This window comes from Moschus berezovskii, chromosome 11 (genome assembly GCF_049115385.1).
Source record: "Moschus berezovskii isolate FMDL1 chromosome 11, NW_MosBer_1.0, whole genome shotgun sequence".
NCBI lineage: Eukaryota > Metazoa > Chordata > Mammalia > Artiodactyla > Moschidae > Moschus > Moschus berezovskii.
This window is the reverse complement of record NC_142470.1, coordinates 39,193,224-39,214,088: the sequence shown is the minus strand read 5'-3', so window position 1 is coordinate 39,214,088 and position 20,865 is coordinate 39,193,224. Positions and strand designations below refer to the sequence as shown.

The 20,865-nt window shown below is 40.1% G+C and overlaps 1 protein-coding gene across 9 annotated transcripts in view; it reads right to left on the bottom strand.

The window, feature by feature from the left end:
* The window catches only part of AAK1 (AP2 associated kinase 1), a 174,691-nt gene that overhangs the window by 16,728 nt on the left and 137,098 nt on the right, over positions 1 to 20,865 (bottom strand). For 2 of the 9 annotated variants that reach the window (XM_055400384.2, XM_055400385.2), the window contains exons 17-21: positions 19,113 to 19,208; positions 8,174 to 8,275; positions 7,020 to 7,121; positions 5,532 to 5,642; positions 3,809 to 3,919 (exon numbers count right to left, since the gene is read on the bottom strand). The exons of 3 other annotated variants lie outside the window; for them this stretch is intronic. In XM_055400384.2, coding sequence (XP_055256359.1) covers positions 3,809 to 3,919; positions 5,532 to 5,642; positions 7,020 to 7,121; positions 8,174 to 8,275; positions 19,113 to 19,208 — 522 coding nt within the window. The remainder of the gene's footprint in view (positions 1 to 3,808; positions 3,920 to 5,531; positions 5,643 to 7,019; positions 7,122 to 8,173; positions 8,276 to 19,112; positions 19,209 to 20,865) is intronic. 4 more of the 9 variants (XM_055400387.2, XM_088841283.1, XM_055400388.2 and 1 more) reach the window with 3 other exon arrangements.

Here is a 20,865-nt window from a genome sequence, read left to right as displayed (position 1 = left end):
ATCCTTCATAGTCCTCCTAAAGCATCATAATAAACACTGAGAACCCTAGAATTCTATAATCTTAAAAACCATCTGGTCCAAAGTCATCAGTGTAGTAAGGAGCAGCAGTTCTAAGAAGTGAAAATCCTGCTGAAGGCCACTTGGGCCAGGGACTGACAAAGGGCAGGAGGAGCTCCCAGGGGGCCTCTCCTGCCCGGATCTCTTCTCCCACCACCCACATCTATGAAATGAAGTGGATGAACTAGAATAATCTCTAAGGTCCCTCTTGTAGCTCAGTCTACAGTTTCAAAGTTCTATCAATTATTAACACACTATGCTCATCTCAAATAAACCCTTTTAGCTCAGGGATGGTGCTATAAACTAAAGGAGGCCCCATTTATTGAGTCACTCACATGTTTTCTTTAACAGAAAAATAGTTCTATCCTTTGAAGCCTTATTCCTAAAGAACAAACTCAAGATAATTTCATGTCATTAATCCCCCTCAGGCTTCCTTCCTCCACCCAGTCTCTCCGGTTTCTAGTCTGTTCACTTGCATTCTCTATTAAGCTTTATTGAGCCAGATGACTAGATAATATATCTCAATGTAATTAGGGGTAATACATGAAAAGGACAATTGAGAGACAGCTAATTTCTAAACTGTACTCTTCGCGGCTTCAATTACATTGGGAAGCTAGATATTTCACTGTATTTCTAACATGTATGTATGGGAAAAAATCAGATTGGAAAACATAGGCATAAAACATTATTCTTCTTTAAAAATAAACAAACTCCTTCATTAGTTTACATATTCTATGTCTGGGAAAAAGAACACCATTTTGATCTTCAGTAATAATCCTGTCCATAAAAGGGCAAACCAAGTCCCATTTTCACTGTCCAATCAAGGAGAGCTTTTCAAGAATATCTTTTTTAACTTTCAGTAGGAAGGTGGTACCTCCCTCAATTCTGGGAATGATTCATTATCCTAACAGAGGTCTGTACGTCATACATCTAGTTTCAGCTGGCACAGAAGTACTTAAAGTCAGAAGAAAAACTGAAAAGTTCTGGCTTTTGAAGCCTGACCTCTGGGGTCAAAGCTTGACCTCTAAAGTACAGTGTGTTGCAGGCTGTTGTTGCTGTTCAGCTTTCTTTTTTTCCCCCTAAAGTGCAAACATAAGGAACCAGAAACAAAAGTACCAGACAGGGAAACAAGCAAATGGACCTGGAATTTTACTGGTACAAATCTGATCAGCTAAGAGGTTCCCTTTTGACCGTGGAAATGGCACTCTAGGAAGAGAACCAAATGGGGTTCTCTGTGCCCACTTCTTTTCAAAGGGTGATTTTATAAAACTGCTTTGCATGTAAGGAAAAAAGTATACTTTAGTGAGGAAGGACATGTACAGAGGGTGACCATGAGGCATGTTGTCACATCAGTGCAGGGGCCTTTATTTATTTTATGAACAATATTCTAAGGTTAGTGAGAAACTGCTTTGTTTTGCTTTTTAATCTAAGAGGCCAAGGAAAACCAACTGAACGTATTTCACTAGCTGTATCCTTCAGTTCAAACATCAGAGAGAAAGAAAGGTAAGTAGCCAGAGTCAAATTGTGCCTAGTGTGTCTGCATACTTATTTCTGATTATCTGAAAATAAACAACATGCTTATTCTACAAAGACAGAGGACCTGCTGAAAGCTTATAGCAACACACAAGTCTATTCAAAATGATTCCATATGTTACACTGTAGGGTTGCCATGTAGTTAGTTATACAAGGGAAAGAGATCAAAACCCTGTACAGACACCTGATATCGGACTTGAAACGCCAAGTGGAAACAGAACTATTCAGTGTCTTCATTTATACACAATTTACAATATTTGATTCAAAATAAAAATCACAAGAAAAATACATCTGTTTCTGCTACAATTCCTTCCCTTCCCTCATCCACCCCCCAATGAAAAGTCTTCTAATAAAAGGTATCATATTACCATATTGTCTTGTTTTGGTCTAATTCTGAGACCCCGGCTTGGGATAGTTAAACACTAAAAGGAATGGAAATACTTGGAATTTATATAATGTACACATTTTATCCAAGGATCTCAAGTACTTGCGGTCACGTCTCCAGATCTGAGAAATCACGGTTCAGTGGAAGCCAGAATGCTGGAAGGATGCTGGGCAGGTTGCATGGGGTGTAAAATCTCTTGGCTAAGTCTATGATCAAACAAGGTCAGAGGTGGTTGGCTAGAGTTGGGCTCAATTTCTCTTTCCGGACATAAACCTTAAGTCAGTTTTACCCTCTCTTAAACCACACACCCATCTCTAGGTTACTGCCTAGAGTCAAGACCAACTGAAGAAGCCATGTCCTCAGGATAATGCAGCAGGATAGAAAAGCAAAAACAGAGAAACACATTCATCAGCATCTGGCCAGAGGAGATGGGGTTGGGAGGATCGATTTGGGAGGCCATTCCTAGCAAGAATGAGACAAAGGTGTCAATTCACTAGTTTCAGTTACAGTGAAGCTTGTGGTGGAGTCAATTCCAGCAGAGGTAAAGCTCATGGCATCTAGCGCTTGATGTAAGATAATGCTATTGAAGAAGGGTAATGAGAAAACACAGCAAACTAACAGGGAGGAACTGGCCAAAGAGTATCTGGAGGGCCAAAGTGATTTTCTTTCCTTATCATTTCTACGGGAGAAGGCAAGGGATAGAAGATCAGGGCTAGAGGGCCCCTTATTTGCAGATTAAAAAAAAAAATCATTTTCTTATAACTCCGTAATGAAAACGTGTATTATGGTATGAAGGTTACAGAACTGCATCTGCTACTGGGTCACGGCTACAGGTCTATGAGCTGATCCACCAGCAGCAAAGACCTGGCTAGGTTGGGAAGACTGGACTCAGAGCTCCCACTGCTGTTTCTAGAGTGCCCACCTGGAAGTGGAGAGATAGGAATTCAGTACAAAACACAGAGGGTTAAGATTTAGATGTGCAGAATAAACAAAGGAGAAAAAAACCAAACCAAAACAAAAAAGTCCCAGAGAAGCAACAATTTACATTTTGAAAACTCTTACATGTTAATTTTTAAACATATAAATTAGTTATCTACCACCTCCCACCAAAAGTTCAGGCACTGTGTGCACACCACACTGTAGGCAGGAGATCTTACAAAGAGCATGCTATTTTCAAATGAGTATCTATTTTGCCTGAGAAATGCTGGCTGGACATAATTTCCAGATAATATCAACTCACTTTCCTGATAAAGCAAAAATCAGTAATTTTTGATTTGGGGAGGAAGTAGTTATTAAGACTACTGCAATAAAAACATGCTTTAAGAATACATAGATGGTCTTATGGCAATTCAGTACTTTATGGCATGTTCAAATAACAAAGAGAAAAAAAGGATACTCCACAAATGTCTAAATGATGCAAAATGATGTCAAAGCACCATTATTAATCTCTTTGGGAAGAGTATTTATCACAGATTGTTCTAATTATGATAAAAAAATGTTCAGTTCATTTTTTGATATAGATCTTCAGCTTTCCATTTACTGAAGATCACTATTTTTAGCTTGATACTTTGTAAAAACCAGCTGTTAGTCAAACTATTAAATATTTTCCTTCTCTCTAAATAAATAACCACAGTCATGCTTTAAGATACCTATATGAGTATCTTTATGTGTACTTCCATCTATTTATACTGGTCCAGCACACAATGATTGTTATTACCCCCAATTTCTTTCATTAAATGTTAATGCTTTCCCCTCTTTCTACATTAGGTACATTACTATTTTGAAGAGAGCTGATAGCAAGCTCTTTTCTTTTCCCCAGCCTCTCTTTCTTACCTTGTGGGTTTTTGGTTATCAATACAGGAATAGGGTCAAACTCATCTTCTGCCACCTTGTCCGAGCCCTCAGGGACATCAAAACCTGAGATGAGATTACTATCTTCCGCAGCTTAATACAGAATGCAAGTACACAAGCAGAAACAACAGAGGCAGAGATCAGCAAATGAGAGAATACATTAGAGGCAATTGCACAATCACTGTTGCTTTTAAAGAAAATGCTTGTCCTCCTGAGTTGAAATAAAAGTAGTAAAGCTGGAAAACTTGAGGAAATAGAAAAGAAATGCTTTAGAGCTAGCCATGTTAAGACTTTTATAAATGAGAAGGGAGAAGGGTTACAGAAGCATTCTCCCTACCTTTATATGGTCATTAAATACAGTTATTGTGAGATCTCTTCAACATCAGTAATTCATAAAGGCACAGGAGTTAGTCATTTATCTTCTTCATTGAGCTAACAGAAGCTGGACTAACAACATTAGAAAAACTCAAAACCAGAGGTAGCAGGGAGATAATTAGTTGCCCTTTAAGAAGTAATCACTGTATGTGCTAGTGCTAAGTCACTTCAGTTGTGTCCGACTCTTTGCGATCCTGTGGACCACAGCCTGCCACACATAGAAAAAACAAAATACTTCTGAAAGGGCACACTGCCCTGTGATTGGGTAAACAGACTTTCAAACTCTGATGTCCCAGGAAGAGTGGGGCACAAGATCGCATGCACTGAGGTTTAATGCAGAAGTCTGCTAGAAATTCTTCTCCATTCAACAAAGAAGGGCTAGCCGACCACCAATTTTGCAAGTGATGCTTCTCTGTAATTACGCATCACAGCTGACACACTCCTGTCAGACATAATTGGCTAAATACAAAACTTGTCACTACACGTTCTATAAAAACACAGTCATTTTAATGCTATCAAGGATAAAAACAAAAACTCAGCTATCACCATCGCAAACTAAAAGCTAACTATTTTTCAGTCATATCAGGGAGGCTTCCTTCCTACATTTCCTTCAGAAAGGACTGAACAGCTGTTCCTTTTATATGTATTTGCTCCTTCCAGAAAACCACTTTCACTGTCTGAGCCCAGAAAGAAGTTTACTGAATGCCCATGTTCCGTGTCTGCCACTCACAAACCACTCAATAAACTGAACTCAATTCAAGCTATTGTTCTGTCCAGCAGAAGTTCAAACCAGTATTAACACAAGACAAAGAAATAAAAATAGTAGACTAGAAAGAGAAGTCTAGTAATTAATCATGACTCCAAGGTTAACTAAAATTCAAACCTTTTCTGAGTTCAATCTTTGAGGACTGACTTTTGAGGAACAGTAATTTTTTCTTTATTATAGTAATCACTACCAAAAAACTTGAAATACGATTTAATGAAACAGTTTTAAGTTCTAAGGCCACCCAGTATCTAATCAGAGTCAGTTCGTGGACAGTCAGTCATCTCCCTGAGCTGACTACAAAGGCATGTAGTTGTGTCTTTATGAAAAAGCATGGGATATCTGCATTAGAAGTGACTGTGAGAAAGCCATGCCTCCACAATCTGCCATCCCAGCCTGATTAAATATTCTTAGTGAAAGGAAATTTAACACAGGGGCTAAGAGTACAAACTCGAGTTTTCCACTCAAGGAGGTGGTTAGAAAACTTCACTAGCAAAGACTTTTGTTACGGGAAATTCTCTTCTCCTCTAAGGACACATGTGGGCTCGAGAAGAGGAAAGTGTTTACCTTTATGGGCCGGAGCAGAGATGGCTATGGGGGCAAACTCTTCCAGAAGGTCAGTAGTGGGGTTAGAAAGCAGAGAGCAATCAATCAGGGAATCTTCCCCGGTGAGAGAATCTGAGTCCAGATTAACAGCATCCCAGGTCAGTGACGGCATTAAATGGCACATACAACAATATCACAAGTTAGGTCTTAGCTTTTGAGTCATTGCATTTATATTATACATATGAGCCAAGAAAACCAAAAGAAACACATTAAGCACTCTGGATTTTCATCTATAGAAACATGTATTTCTAAATTTCTCTTAACAGTAATATATAAATATGGAAGAATTTTTTGCTTGAAGGTTACTGGTTAAGCAAGTAAATGGTTTGGATGCCAAATAAAACTTTGGCAACTCAATTCTCAGCAAATGCTGTTTGGGAAAAAGGACTTTGCAGCTAAAGAGTTTCACTTAAATCTTCCCTAAAAGTTCATTGAAAACGTTTATTATAGGATGAGGTATCCAAGCTGACAAGAAGTGGGTTGTCCCTGGCTTATTATTAGCAGAATATGCCATGATTAGACAGCACCTTCTAGAACTCAACCCGATGCCCATTCAAAACAGAATTATCTTCTCTCTTATTAGTACTCTTTAAATTTGAATTGCTCCTCTGAGCACATGACTTTGCTTTTAGTTAAGGAACAGAGGAAAGATAAAATTCAGGGTTCCAAGTATCTAAACATATGAATTGTTTTTGGCAAAAGTTTTCTAGGAGAAAACAGCCAAGTAAGCACAAGAAAAAGAACTATATTGTCTCCTATCTTAATTCTTTTTTAACCTGGTTGAGTTTATTCTCATATTTTCCAGACTTCTAATTGTTTGTATTCCAAGTTGGCAAAGTGGACATTTTTATCAAGGTAATTATGGACTCAACAAAATGAAGGTTATCAAATCTCTATTTAAGGACCTGTAGTTAAGGAATTCTACTAAGAGCAAACTTTGAAATTGGGTTAAAAGCAATGACAAAACTAGGGAAGATTTCAATTTTGCCTACAATTTAATAACAAATCATCTAGATATGATCAAAGCTCTGGGCTGGGAACAGAATGTTAACATACACAGCATGAGTTCCCATGGACACGACAGATACTGTTGAGAGAAAGACTGCTCAGCACCCTGGAGGAGTTAAGGGTATCCTGACAGCACAGTTCTTTCATTAAGAAAGTAGAGGGAACCTGCACCAGTGAAAAAATTCTTAAGACTGAAACCAAAGAAAGCTTAGGAATCACTCTATAGAGAACATGGCCTGAAAAAGTGCTCCACTCTTTACTGAGGAAACACATCCCTCAACATCTAGAAGCTGGAGCTATAATGATGCAGAGCATCATTGTGGGAGGAACTAACCGGGCTGAGAAATAAATAAGCCCAGGACCACTGGCTGCAGGTGGAATGTCTGACTCAGCGCTGCTGGCACTGACCAGTCCCTGCAGCTGTAGAGACTCCTGACTGACCTGTGCGGTTCGAGGTCACAGATTCCGTCTGAGATGGGAGGCGCTGAGGCACTGGGGGCTCCAGTCCTGGTATCAGACTCTCAACAGCAACGTCAGCTTTTTCTTTTGTGACAGAGCATTAAGAAAGGAGAGGAAAGGGTGAGGAAAAGGGAATCGAAGGTTCTTGGGACAATTCTGCAAAGGCTTTCTTCTGCACTTCTCTAAAATGCCCATCTCAGGCAAGATGGAAAGCACGTTAAGATGCTTTCTTTTCGTTGATTTGAGTGTCTGGGCTTCCCTGACCAAGCAGGCACTACTGTGGTTAACCACTGTGGGTTCTCAGTTTTTATAAATAAATGCAGAACGGGAGCCACCCAAGCAGATCTCTTACATGTCAGAAGACATAGGCTGAAGGCACATTATAATGTCTTCCGGGAATTGTGCTTTTCTTAAGGGATAAACTTAGGGGCAAACACGTTCTGTGTCTTGCAAAGGAAACTTGAATCCCATGCCATGATGTAGCTGGAGGTACTCTTTACCATGCTACATCCCCCAGCTGGAGGCCCATCTCTCTGAAGGGTCATGGCATTTCTGAGTTCTAGGACTTCGTGCCCCCATAGTACAGGGACTCCAGATATTTTATGGGTCTTGCCTGCCTTGTGGTTGGAGCACAAGAAAATGTAAAAGCAAGCAGATCAAGCTTCCAGATCAAGATTCTACTCCTGGTGCTTCACCATGGGGCATATGTTTTCTCAGTTATTGACAAGTGGCACATAAGGAGGCCTTCTAAAGAGGAATCAGCTACAGGTAAAGACCACCTCAAAACCAACTTCTTTCACAAAGCTTTTGTAATGAAATATTAATTTTCCCGCATTCCCCTTCATTCATAAGAAATTCACTCTAGAAATCTCAGTGTTTCAAGAAAGGCATAAATAACAGCACTGCCTTCTGCTGCTGGGAGGCAGAGAAAACACTCCTTTGGAGTGATAACAAAGGAAATTAACTAGTCCTGGCTCTGGGTCAGCACAAGACAATGCTTCAACACCAGGAGGCTTTTTGGCATTTCTACTCCTCTGCAGGGTTATTCAGTAGGGAACTATTAACCAGTGGGTTGCCATTCTTGAAACAGACACACATATCATGCACAAGAGAAGACACAGAGAGAATGACTTTACCAATTACAGCATCAGAAGTGCTACCAAAAGGATCTGTCATAGGCAAGAGGTCAGGGAGCAGAAGAGAAGTGTCAGGAGATTTGAGTCCCTCAATTAGTTTTTCTAGGTTGGGCAGAGAAGTAAAGAGAAAGCAAAACTGCAATGAGATATTCAAGTAAGCCAATCATTTACCATATCCCACGCAAACATTTGAGGGGTCAAAATTTTATACAGGTTCAGCATAAAAACAAATACTGCTAGTACCTTGTTAAAAACAGGCTCTCAAAGTTTAAAAATGATTATTTTCCCAAATGAACTAGTTTGTTTTTAAATCTGCATTATAATTTACACTGAATAAGAACACAAGTTACCAATTTTAAGAGTACAATTTGATGAATTTTGACAAATGTACACACAAGCACCACTGAAATAACAAAGCAGAAGGTTTCCATCACCCCAAAAAGGACCTGTGTGCCCCTCTCTGGTCAATGCCTTCCTCTGACCCCCAGGCCCTGGCAACAACTGATCTGTGTTCTGTCCTTGTCGCTTTGCTTTTTCTACCGTTACCTACATAGTGTGTAGTCTTTTCTGATGTCCTTCATTGGCATGATGCACTTGAGATCCTTCCACGGTGTGGTACACATCAGCAGTTTGTTTTACTGCTGAGTTTCACTGTATGAATGCACTTCATTTTGTTGATTCATTCATCAGCTGATGGATTTTTGGTTACTTCCAGCTTTTAGTTATTAAAAATAAAGCTTCCATAGGGATCCCTGTAGCTCAGACAGTAAAGAATCTGCCTTCAGTGCAGGAGACTCAGATTTGATCCCTGGGTCAGGAAGATCCCCTGGAGAAGGGAATGGCAATCCTCTCCAGTATTCTTGCCTAGAGAATCCCATTGACAGAGGAGCCTGGCGGGCTACAGTCTGTGGGGTCGTAAAGAGTCGGACACGACTGAGCGACTAACACTACTACTATTAAAGCTGCCATAAATATACACATATGAGTTTTTGTGCGTTCATACCTCTTTCTGAGCTTAGTTTTGAATCCCTCCCCCTTTTTTTGAACTTGCACTTAGAAATGGTTTATAACTCATCAAGAGAAGCAATGAAACCACACCTAGGTTTAACTTCAACAATCATTTACTGTCCGCCAACTGACAGCTTGTGACACTCCCAATACTCATTATTAAACTGTCAAATCTTATAAAACTCACTTAAGCCTGCAGGTGGATTACTTTTGATGTCTTCTGGCTAAAGAACAAAAGGACATTAGAAGCCACCAGATTTGTCACACCTGATAACTTAATGTGTGATAACATGCACACTAAGTTTCCTTCCAAGACAACTCTTTACAGATAACTCTTTCAACAACTCTCTACCTTTTAAAAGTAGAGCATTAACTTGACACAAAATAATGAATCACAGACTCTTATAGAAAGAAAGGAATTAAGAGCTCACACTTCCTTTAACTTACAGAGACTGAGACCACACAGATTCTAAACCTTGCCTAAGTAAAGGCCTGTCAACAATGTCTTTTCTACCTCAGAAATAAACTGCCGTTAAAATAAAACTAAGACATCTAAGAAAAAGCAGTGACAACTGCGTGTATATAATATCTTAATGTGTATTCTTCTAGGCTATTAGGAATTGAGATAAGGAAAGATGAAACAGATATTCACTGAGGGACAGAAGCCAAATTTTAGGTGACCTGTAATTGAGATGATCTATAACTGTACAGATGAAACAAAATAATGGATTTTAGTGTCTTGGCAAGATAACTTGCTTTGGTACAATTAACACTGCAGGCAAAGCCATTTTTATAGGTGAAACCAACTTACCATCTTTGGAAAGTATAACATGCGGATATACTGGAATTAGATACCAATTTAATTGGTATTTAAGCGACATTTCTCATTGATACCTAATTTGTATTGAAGGAAGAAAGGAAGGAAGAAAGAAAGCAGCCTCTGAGCAGCAGAAGACAAAACTCAGGGTTCTAACCAAGTACACGAACGTAGTAATATCAGCATTACTCTTGAACTATACATGACATGGTGAGAAAAGATGTTTAAAGTATCTTGGGCAATTTTCTGCATACTGGCAAAAGTAAGATGGTTTTCCCCCAAAATCTAATTTTTCATTATTCTGAGCACTGGCTTTGGTTTTAATCCCCGCTAACAAGGACCTTTCACTTAAAAAAAAAAAGTGTGAACTGCTTCTTTCACTTCTAGCACTGAGATATTTGCAATCTTATGAAGTGCTGGATAAAAGGTAAAGAGCCCACATGTTTTGTCTTTTATTGGAGGCCTGTTTGTCTTGGCCTGTCCAGTGAGTGGGTATGACTCTGGGGCTGTTTCTGAAACGGATCTCCTTACGGTAAAATGCAGACACCTACCCCCCAACCTTTTCGTATTAGTCACTCAAACATCATCTCTAAGCCTTTCCCCACACTCTGTCACAGTAGGAACTTTCTAGAATACTCTGCTTTCACTTCTCTTACAGCCCTGAAGGCAGGGAAGGTAGATTCTTAATTTCTGATCCCCAGTTTCCGGTTCCCTCTCGTCCTCTGTCACATCTCTGCCTTTTGGCTTCACTGGAGAGGTGAGGAGAACAGAGGATCAATGCCAGAAAGGCAGGTCCTTCAACAAGAATATAATTTTTTATTATCCATTAGCAGAAAGCATGAGAGGGTAAAAGAATAGGTGTGCACATGCATGCATATGTGTGTTTATAGTGAGATAGAATGGGGTGGGGGTGAGTTAAATGGCCATGTTTAAGGAGGCTTCTTTATTGACCAAACCTCAAAGTAACAGGCTGCTCACACTGCTACTTAAGAATATTCAAATATGGGAGCTAGGGAGGGAGAAGTGGGGGTCAGAGTTAAAACCAGGCAGAAAACAAGAGGTGAGAGTCCAGGCCACAGCCTGTGCACAAACAGCTACTTTCATTACCAGCACTCTTGCAGAGAGAGTGGGCAGTCCATTACTCAGTGCTATTATAACAAAGGTTGTCGCCTGCATTTGCAGAGTTCAATGCCAGACATTCTCATTCATTATTCACAAAACCCCCTGGGTTTGGGAATATTCATGCAGTTAAGAATGGACATCAGAGACCTTGAGAATGTGTGACCTGTCCAAAGTCACAGACTGGACATGGCAGAGCCTGGACTTGACTTCAAACTTTCCTCCCCATGCCGCATAAAGGGTCTGCCTAGCTCCATAACCAGAGAAGGGGTTTTCACAGACATGGTCTCATGCACAATGGTCAAGTTATAAAAGATATGTTAATACTGGAAGGAACTTCAGATCTTATCCAATTAGCCTTCTCATTTGCAGATGAGGAAACAGCTTCAGAAACGTGAGGCCACTTGCCTAAGATCTTCTAGCAAGTAAGTCACAGAATTAGCTAGGACTAAGACCCAGATCTTTACGTATAGAGATTCATCCTTCTGGATTAACTAAGGCTTCGACTGCTTTAAAGTGTACAGACTCAGGATTTGCCTGGTGGTCCAATGGTTAAGAATCCTCCTACTAATTGCGGGGGACATGGATTCAATCCCTATCAGGGAACTAAGATCCCACATGCTTCAGGGCAACTAAGCCTGTGTTCTGCAACTACTGAGCCCTCGTGCTGCAACTATTGAAGCCTACACGCCTACAGCCCATGCTCTGCAACAAAAGAAGCCACTGCCATGAGAAGTCCACGCACTTCAACTAGAGAGTAGGCCCCACTCTCCACAACTAGAGAAAAAGCCTGCACAAAGCAGTGAAGACATAGCACAGCCATAAATAAAAGTGTACAGACTCCTAGAAGATAAATTTAAAACTGTTACCGGTCATTTCTGGTCACTGTAAATGGAGAAGTGGATGAGAAATTATAAGAGAAATTAAAAGAAAGGCTACAGGAGGCTAACAGTCTCTAAGCCACAGCCTAGATGCCTCCCAAGTGTATCAAGGTCTGGTTTTGATATCCTTCATTTTACAAATTATTGCCTCTCTCACATTTTTATAAAAACACTCTGAGGGTGTGTATTACGACAGAGGAAAGAGTAGAGGAGAGGGTGGTGAATCTAGAAAACTGTGCGGGAAGTGTTCTTTAGGATTCAAACATTATGACCAAGCCCCACACCAGCGTATGACTGGTTGCCATCTAATGAACAAAGACTTCTATAGTTTTACTTGAATAATGGGAAGTGGCTTCCCTGGAAGCAAAAACAAAACCCAAATTCTGGGACAGCTCATACCTGAAATGCATAGAGGTTCACACTCTATTTCTCAATTACACAAAGTGACAGACCAGTGAAACCAAGAAATAATTCATAAATTGCATTTTGCAATGATTGAATCCTAAGAAACATTTTACAAGAGTTTTCAATATCTTCTGTGGTAGGATCAAAAGTCCATGACTCCATCTTATTCCAGTATATGCGAAAAGCAGTGGACAATTATGGATAGAAGAAAATGATTCAGTTTTCTATCAGTTCCTAGGCTGACTCTGATATTTTCAGATCCGGCTTCAGATTCTACATGTGTGCTGGAGGGAGAGGGGAGAAAATTCCTGGATTTGGGGAGGTTGTTATTTATTTAATCTCTGATTGCAATACTGTACATTTTCAGCTGGGGTCTGCAAAATCCTCTCAAATAAATAAGCAACATGAAAGAGCCGAAGGGCCTGAGTTTACATTAGTTACCTCATTTTTCTAAGCATCAGTTTTCTCACCTGTAAATACAGGATGAGAACTACTGTAAAAGGTTGTCAGGATTAAATGGGCATATTTATTAGAAATTAATGTGTGTGTGTGTGTGTTTATAAATTGAAATACTTAGCACATAAAAGAGGATTAATGTCTCTTTTAAGTAACAGGACTAGATGAGGTGTGAGATTACAGCAGTGAAAATGGGTGAAATTCTAGAAGTTTCTCAAACGCCTTGGTATGAGAATAGAATAAGCAGAATTCCTTGAATAATGTGAGGTGGAGGCAGCATGCAGAAAGGAAAAACAGGTGAGGGAGGTGGGAGGGGGGTTCAGGGTGGAGAGGACACAAGTATGCCTGTGGCCAATTCATGTCAATGTATGGCAAAAACCATCACAATAAAGTAATTATCCTCTAATTAAAACAAATAAATTGATTTTTTTTAAAAGAATAACATTAAAGGTTAAAAAAAAAAAAAAGAACCAGGGGACTTGGGTTCTGCACAAAGTTTGTGTGGCAGTTTGGGCAAATCACTCTCTCTCTCTGGATCTAAGTCTTCCCACTGATAAAATGAAGATAAAGATGCTATCAACCTCTAAAAGTTTAATCATACAATGTGAGGGGAAAATCAGAAAGTAGGAACTGCTTGCTTAGAAGACAGATAGCTGAATGATGACACTGGAGCTCTGAACTGGTACTGACGGCAGAGAAGGACACCTGGAAGGATTTTCAGTGACGTGGGCAGGAGCTAAAACAAGTGGCCCCAAGGTGGCAGGTTTTGGGCAATGCAGAGGGCTGTTCATTGTGTAAACTCAGCTCAGACACGCCCAGCAGGGTGAACAGGGGTATGAGGTTGGGGGGAATATCTAAGCTTGCTTCTCATTTGAAAAAAGAACAAATTGCAATTTTTTTTTACCTTAGTGTAAAAATAATATCTGTTTACTATATAAAATTTGGGAAATATAGATAAGCTATAGGATAAAAGTAAAGCTCCCCCAAATTTCCCTTGTAGAGATAACAACTGTTAAGTGTTTTTTGGGAAGATATATATTTATTTTTGGCTGCCCAGAGTCTTTGTTGCTGCACAGACTTTTTTTCCAGTTGCGGCAAGCAGGGACTACTCTAGTTGCAATGCGCAGGCTTCTCATTGCAGTAGTTTCTTTTGATGCGGAGCACAGGCTCTGGGACATGTGGGCTTCAGTAGTTGCGGCACGTGGCCTCAGCAGTTGTGGCTCCCGGGCTCTAGAGCACAGGCTCAATAGTTGGTACTCACAAGCTTTGTTGCTCTCCCTGACCAGGGATCAAACCAGTGTCTCTTGCATTGCAAGGTAGAGTCTTAACCACTGTTATCACCAGGGAAGCTCCACTGTTGAGTTTTAAACAACTACTCTTTCATTCTTTTCCTATATAAACTGGTTGTTCAATGAATATTTAAGCATATTCATGTCTTCATGGAGATAATGTATTAGAAAGGAACTGCTAAGTCAATAAGGAAATAAAAACTCAAAGACCACGCTGTCCACCCCGAGAGCTGTACTAATAATGATGTTCCCACGAGTAGGATCAGAGTGTGTCCATTTTCTGATCCCTTCACCAAGCCTGAGGCACTGGGTTATTTCCATCTTTACCAAACTGATAGCAGAAGCTGCAGCACCTCATTGCTTTATAATTGGTATATTATATATACCAATTAAATGATAGTGAACTTTAAAAAAATATCACTGATAATTCATACTTTGTCTTTTATGAATTGTCTGCTCATATTTTTCCATTGGTGGTATTTTCCCATCACATTCTCAGTACTATAATCAGTTCTTTCCCAAGTCTCTAGGGTTCTCAAATATGAGTCACATTAAGTGCTTGGAAAAGCACTGAAATCATAGTTAAAAGACCGAGAAGGTAGACTGCTGAAGAAAAATGGATGCAGAATTAGTTAGCCTGGACAGTGGAAACCAAGACTGCTTTTGAAGGAGAGGACTATTAGAACTTTGAAATGAAGGAGGGAGTGAAAGGGTCTTCTCTGAGCACCACCCCTCTCCTTAAAAGTAAGTCAAATGGTGTCAGGGACCAGGAGAGGAGAGGAGAAGGCAACTGCTGGAGTTGGAGGCAGGAATTCATCCATTTCACATGTAGATACCTCTCCTCTCAAGGCTTAGTTATTGAAAACATATATCACAAAAAGGGTAATAAATTCTTCATAAACCAGTCTAAGGATAGATAATCAAAACCACGTCCTGGCATGAGACCAGGGAATACTGCAAGTTGTAAAATTTCTCTCTTAAAATCTCAAAAATGAGGATAGATATCTATTTATACAGGCTAGTAAGACTAAGGGCTTGCTCAGGGCCCATTCCAACCCTAATCAGAAATAGGACCACGAGGAATAAAGCAGATTGAACTTAAGACAGAGAAGAGCCAGATGCAAGCCTCATCAAAAAAGATGATATGGCTGCTACAGCTTTGTGGCTTTGGAAATTGTATGTCTTGTCTGACTTGGGGTGTGAGCCCTGAAGTCTTGTAACAAGAGATGCTGTTTTCAGAATTCAGCCACTCTAGACAGCTCCTATCACTGAGAAACCAGGCACTGAACTGTCTGTGACACCTGCACGCTGGAATCAAAAGTCAATCTCCATGACCTATTCCAAGTCCACTTTAGAGAATTGAATCTGTGGGAAGAAAAACTTTCCAGAGTGAAGACACAACTCTGACCTACTTCGGACCTTTTAATATCACAAGATAGCAGCAGGAAGTAAGGAAGATGCCAAGCAAATAGCTCTGAGAAGAATGCCAATCTTAACAACAAACCACTAAGGAAATACAGCTTCTCTTGCCTGCTTGTCGAAAAGAAGACAGAAGGCTATAAGCCAAGAAGTATTTTTTTTTAAGTTGTTAATTCTAGGAAGTAGCGCTCATGGGGCAACTAATGCATTCTTGCTTAGTCTTGTGGAACACTGATGTTGAAAGCTCAGTATTAAGGGGTCACTATAAAAATCCTTTCCTCAAACTCTGAGCACTGCTGGCAGAAATGTAAAGACGTATAGTCACTGTGGAAAACAGTATGGCAGTTCCTCAGCAGACTAAAAACAGATTTACCATACGTTCTAGTAATTCTATTTTCGGGTACATACCCCAAAGAATCTCGAGTTTTGAAGAGATATTTGTACAGTCATGTTCACCAAAGCATTATTCACAGCCAAAACAGAAGCAAAAAACAGCCAAAAAACAGAAGCAAACCATGTGTCAACTGACGGATGGATGAACAAAACACAATAGAATATTATTCAGCCTTAAGAAGAAAGGAAATTCTGACATATGCTACAATATGGATGAACCATGAGGCATTATGTCATGTGAAATGTTAGTCGCTCAGTCACGTCTAACTCTTTGCAACCCCATGGACAGTAGCCTGCCAGTCTCCCCTGTCCATGGAAGTTTTCAGGCAAGAACATGGTTGGAGTGATTTGACCAAAACCACCTAGTTACTAAGTGGCTAGAACCAAGCTCTTACATGTTCAAATACGTTCCTGTATTTCCCTAAACCTTAAGTTGAGCTCTCTAGTCAAAGGCCTGATTGATCTGGGATGGATGCAAAGGAGACCAATAGCTGCCTTGGGCTGTGGGCCAATAAAGAGCAAGGAACTCAGTCACACAGAATTAGGGCCTCCCTTCCTCACTCACAAGGCAAGAGACTACGTAACACACCCACCCGCCTGTATTATCTGTAGGCTCAAAGGATATTATATGTGTAAACATTTAACGAGCATAAAGTAAAATGTTAAGTCATAAAAGACACAGTTGTCAGGAGACTGAGGTTCCATGACTCTCATCACCAGGACAGATGAGTGTGGGAGGGGAAAGCACGTGTGTAAAACCAACCAACCAATACACCTGACAGGTGTCCACCATGGGGTGGAGAGAGTGACCAACTGCTTGCTTTGAGGGGCAGGAGACAAACCCGCAGTCTGCCACGGGACCAGAGACCCGAAATTCTCAGCCCTTTCCTCACTGGAATATTTTGAGATGCTGCGGAAGGCTATGGGGATAAAGAGCTATAACTGAATGCTGAATGTGCCACAGGCTGGGCATTGAAGTAAATGAAATATTCAGAGACACAACAGTCACATGCCATCCTCAGCCCAAATTCCAGACAGCAGCATGAAAGGAGGGAACTGAGGATCTGCTGAGCTTAGCGACTACTTTCATCCAGGGGTTGGGCAGCTTCCTGACATGTGGGCTGTGGGCTGTTTATATCTCCTCAAACAGTGGGTAGCAGGCCTGGCTCAGGCTTGGCAGAGTCACACATGGAAGGCTATGGAGCTAGGAGTCTGGGGTTTGGTGTTTGGCGACAGAAATGGAGAGTAATGGGACTGCCAAAAGCCTATCAGCCTCAGGTTTTATTTAATTTATTCATCTGATCTGCAAATACTCTGTGAGTGCCAGCTATGCCCAGCAGTATTCCCGACACTGGCAGTACACTGGCAAATAAGACAGACAAGGTCCCTCCCTCAGGACCTGACGTTCTGGTGGGGACTGAACAAGCAAACAAGAAGCAATGAAGAAGCAAAAACAATGTCACGATAAGCACTATGAAGATTAAAGCCAGGAAGCGTGACTGACAGTGCCCACAGGACCACACTGGGCCTCACGGAGAAGACAGCATTTAAGCTCAAGACCCAAATGTCGACTGACAAGAAGGAAAACCTTTCCAGGCAGAGTACCAGAAAGTGCAAAGGCCCTGGGGTGGGAATCAGGTCAGCTTACTGAAGGAAAGACTGAGGGGATGAATCCTCTGAGCTCAGGGCAGAGCGGCAGCCAAGGGCCAGAATCTTCAGGGCCTTGTGGGTGTGGTAAGAAGCCTGGATTTTTTTGCTCAGTGATTTGAAAATTCAAAGGAGTAACATGTATGATTTATGCTTTCATCCTCTGACTTGTGCCAAGAGGCCACCCTTCCAGCTTCTGCAGCTCATGGGCTATCTGGGTAAGAACAAGGCATGAACCTGAAGGGGTATCTGCTTGAAACTGGCCTGTCTAGGCCCTGCCAGGCATACCTGAAAGATGCAACAGAGAAAAGGACCTCTATTTGACGCCTTTCTTCTCATTTCTTTAACTACCCTACCTGAGTCATTCCTTAATGATTTTAAGTATTTTTGATCTACCTCCAGGTCCAGCCAATTACACACAATACTACCTGATTAAGGCAAAATTCTGCTTCTTCTTAGAAGAGTCAACAAACTGTCCAAAGAAATAAAAACTGTCTTGGTACCCTAGCTGTGGGTCTGTTTTGTAAGTAGAGGATTTCCACATCACAATCCCGTCCAGTTGTGAAGCAATCAATCAAATAAATCCCTCTGACATTTTGGGAGAGAAGAAAAAACCAAGCAGATTCTTTCAGTTCAAGAAATCGACACGAGTAAGAATGAGGAAAAAGAAAAATGATCAACGGCAAAATGACAGCCAGTTATTTCTAAGGGGCTGGATCTATTTGCTTTTTGAAAGGGACTGATCAAGAAGGAAAGGGCAATTGCTGTCCCTCACATCGTGCGCCTCTTCCCCTAAGAGGATGAGGAGGAGAGAAAAGAGAAATCTTTGGCACCATGAACTCCAACTGGAAAGCATCCAAGCACTGTTTCAAAGCTGTTTCAATCAGACCATGCTAACCGTTTCTTACTTTTTCAGACTGCTTACTTAAAAATCAGTACATGGCAGATTGTAGGAGAGATGAGAACTACTTATCTTGATGATGAAAAGTCAAGTTCAGACAGTGGAAAGTAGTGGAACCTAGGTCTCCTGACTCACGTTCCCTATCAACTTTTATTATGTATTTTTATCTTATAAAAAGAAAAGCACATTAGAACAAAACAGGGACAGGAAGTCACTCATAATCCAATCAGTATACTATACTATTACTATTTTACTCCTTCCATCATGTGCTTGTAGGTTCCCCCCACACACACTGCTATCATCACACTGGACTAAAAGTTCTTTGCAATACACAGGCTCTTTACATTACCATTAACACAGTCAAGGATATGAAACTTAACACTGATACGATGTGGAATACAATTTGGTATAATTTGAGCTGAATTTACTGTCTTTGCTAAGGATAAGTGCCTTCCAAGTGAATTTTGTCCCTTTTATTGAGACACAGTAAAAAGATACAGCAGTACGTATTATTAGGTCTTGGACTGAAGGTTTTTCTCAGTGTTTAAAACAGAACTCTCAAGAGGCCCTGCGACGTAACTTAACTTCAGTTTTATTTACCTACCTGGCGCATCAGGTACTTGAAGAGGAATGAAAGGATCAGATACACTTAGAAGAGGAAGGCTAGAATCCACAGTCTGCCCACCCTTCCTTTTTTCAGCTGGAGTTGGTTGGAGGGGAAAGAAGGGTCAAGGAGACAGGGAAAAAAGAGAAAAGCAGAAAACATCAAGTAAATCTAGATGTATTTACCATCTATTAACCCAACTCAAATTATAAAGTAAGTCTAAATTTCAAGGCAGAATAAAAAGAAATGAGTGGATATAATTCAATGTAATAGCAAATACGTATGAGATATACACTCTGGTCCCCGCAGCACAGTCTGAGATGCAGTTAATGATAAAACTAGGATAGCTGTACATCTGAAATTTCTCTTCTTCCTTAGATACTGCAGTCTAGAGTGATCTCTTTTAGAATTCCTACAGCAATTACTAGCCCTATCACACATTTTGGTAGGTAAATAAACTCGTATTGTGTAATCTAGAATATGTGTATAGGTACTTCCTTTGTACCCATTTCCCTCATGAGGTCCTTTAGGGACTGAATCCTATTCTACCACCAAATGTCTAATGTAATGCTAGGCAAACAGAGAAACAGAAACAGATTTCTTGCTTATTGCAAGGTAGACAAGCCCTAACCTCTGGACAACCTCTACCATGCTATTGGCATTCACTCTGTATTTGGCAAACTTATAGATTTACAAAAAATCTATACACCTTAAGGAATACCAGAGCTTGAAGGGATCTCAGGATTTTCCAGCACAATTTTCTTATTTTTCAGAAGAGAAAATGAAGCCCAGAAGTTAAGAGACTAACCAGAGGTCCACCAGCAAACCCATGATCAAAACACAGGTCTCCTAGTTCGTACTTTACCATGGTGTACCTTGCATTTTAATAATCAGTTTGTTTCTGAATTAAAATCTAATCTAGCCTTTTATAAAGTAGATGTGCAAAAAAGTTGTAATTTTCAAATAATTATAGAATCAGAGGAAGTTGCAGTACATAGAACCCTGTGAACCAGCTTCCCCCAGTGGCGAGTTCTCATAATCGTAGTTCATTATCATTGACGCTGGTGCAATTCTGTTGACTAACCTCTATTCCATTTATACAAGTTTTCACATGTATTCATTTCTGTGTATGTCTGTGTATATATATAGTTCCTTGCAATTTGATTCTATGTATAAATTAGTCTAAGTACCACAACAATGATACACAACTGTTCTATCAAACAAAAATCTTCCCTGTATTCCACTATAGTCATACCCACTCCTTACTCTTCTCCTAATCTAATTTTGTCATTTTGAGACTATAACTAAAGTGGGCTTCTAAGCTTCGTTAAAGGTGGAGGGAGGAAGAGAAGGGTAAAAATCACAGCTTTTAAGTCTCTGAAATATATTAAAATGAGATACAATGAAATATATTCAAAGAAAAATAACAAATTATGAAAATATATATATACCATAACTCATTTTGAAAAATGTATGTATGCAGAAATAAAACTATGAACATAAATACTGTAAAATGTTAGCAATGCTTTCCTCTTGGAGTGGGGTTATGAGTTTCTTAATCTTGCTTCTTTGGGGTTTTAGCAAATGAATGTATATAACTTATCAACCAAAAACTATTTTAAAAAAAGAGGTACAAGGTCAAGTTTTAATCATCTGCCCGTTTCTCCTCTAATGTATGGACATAGTTTAGTAACATTTTTGCAGCTTTTACCATAAAAATGTTAATGGCAACCCTTGTGTCATCCTCCCCAAC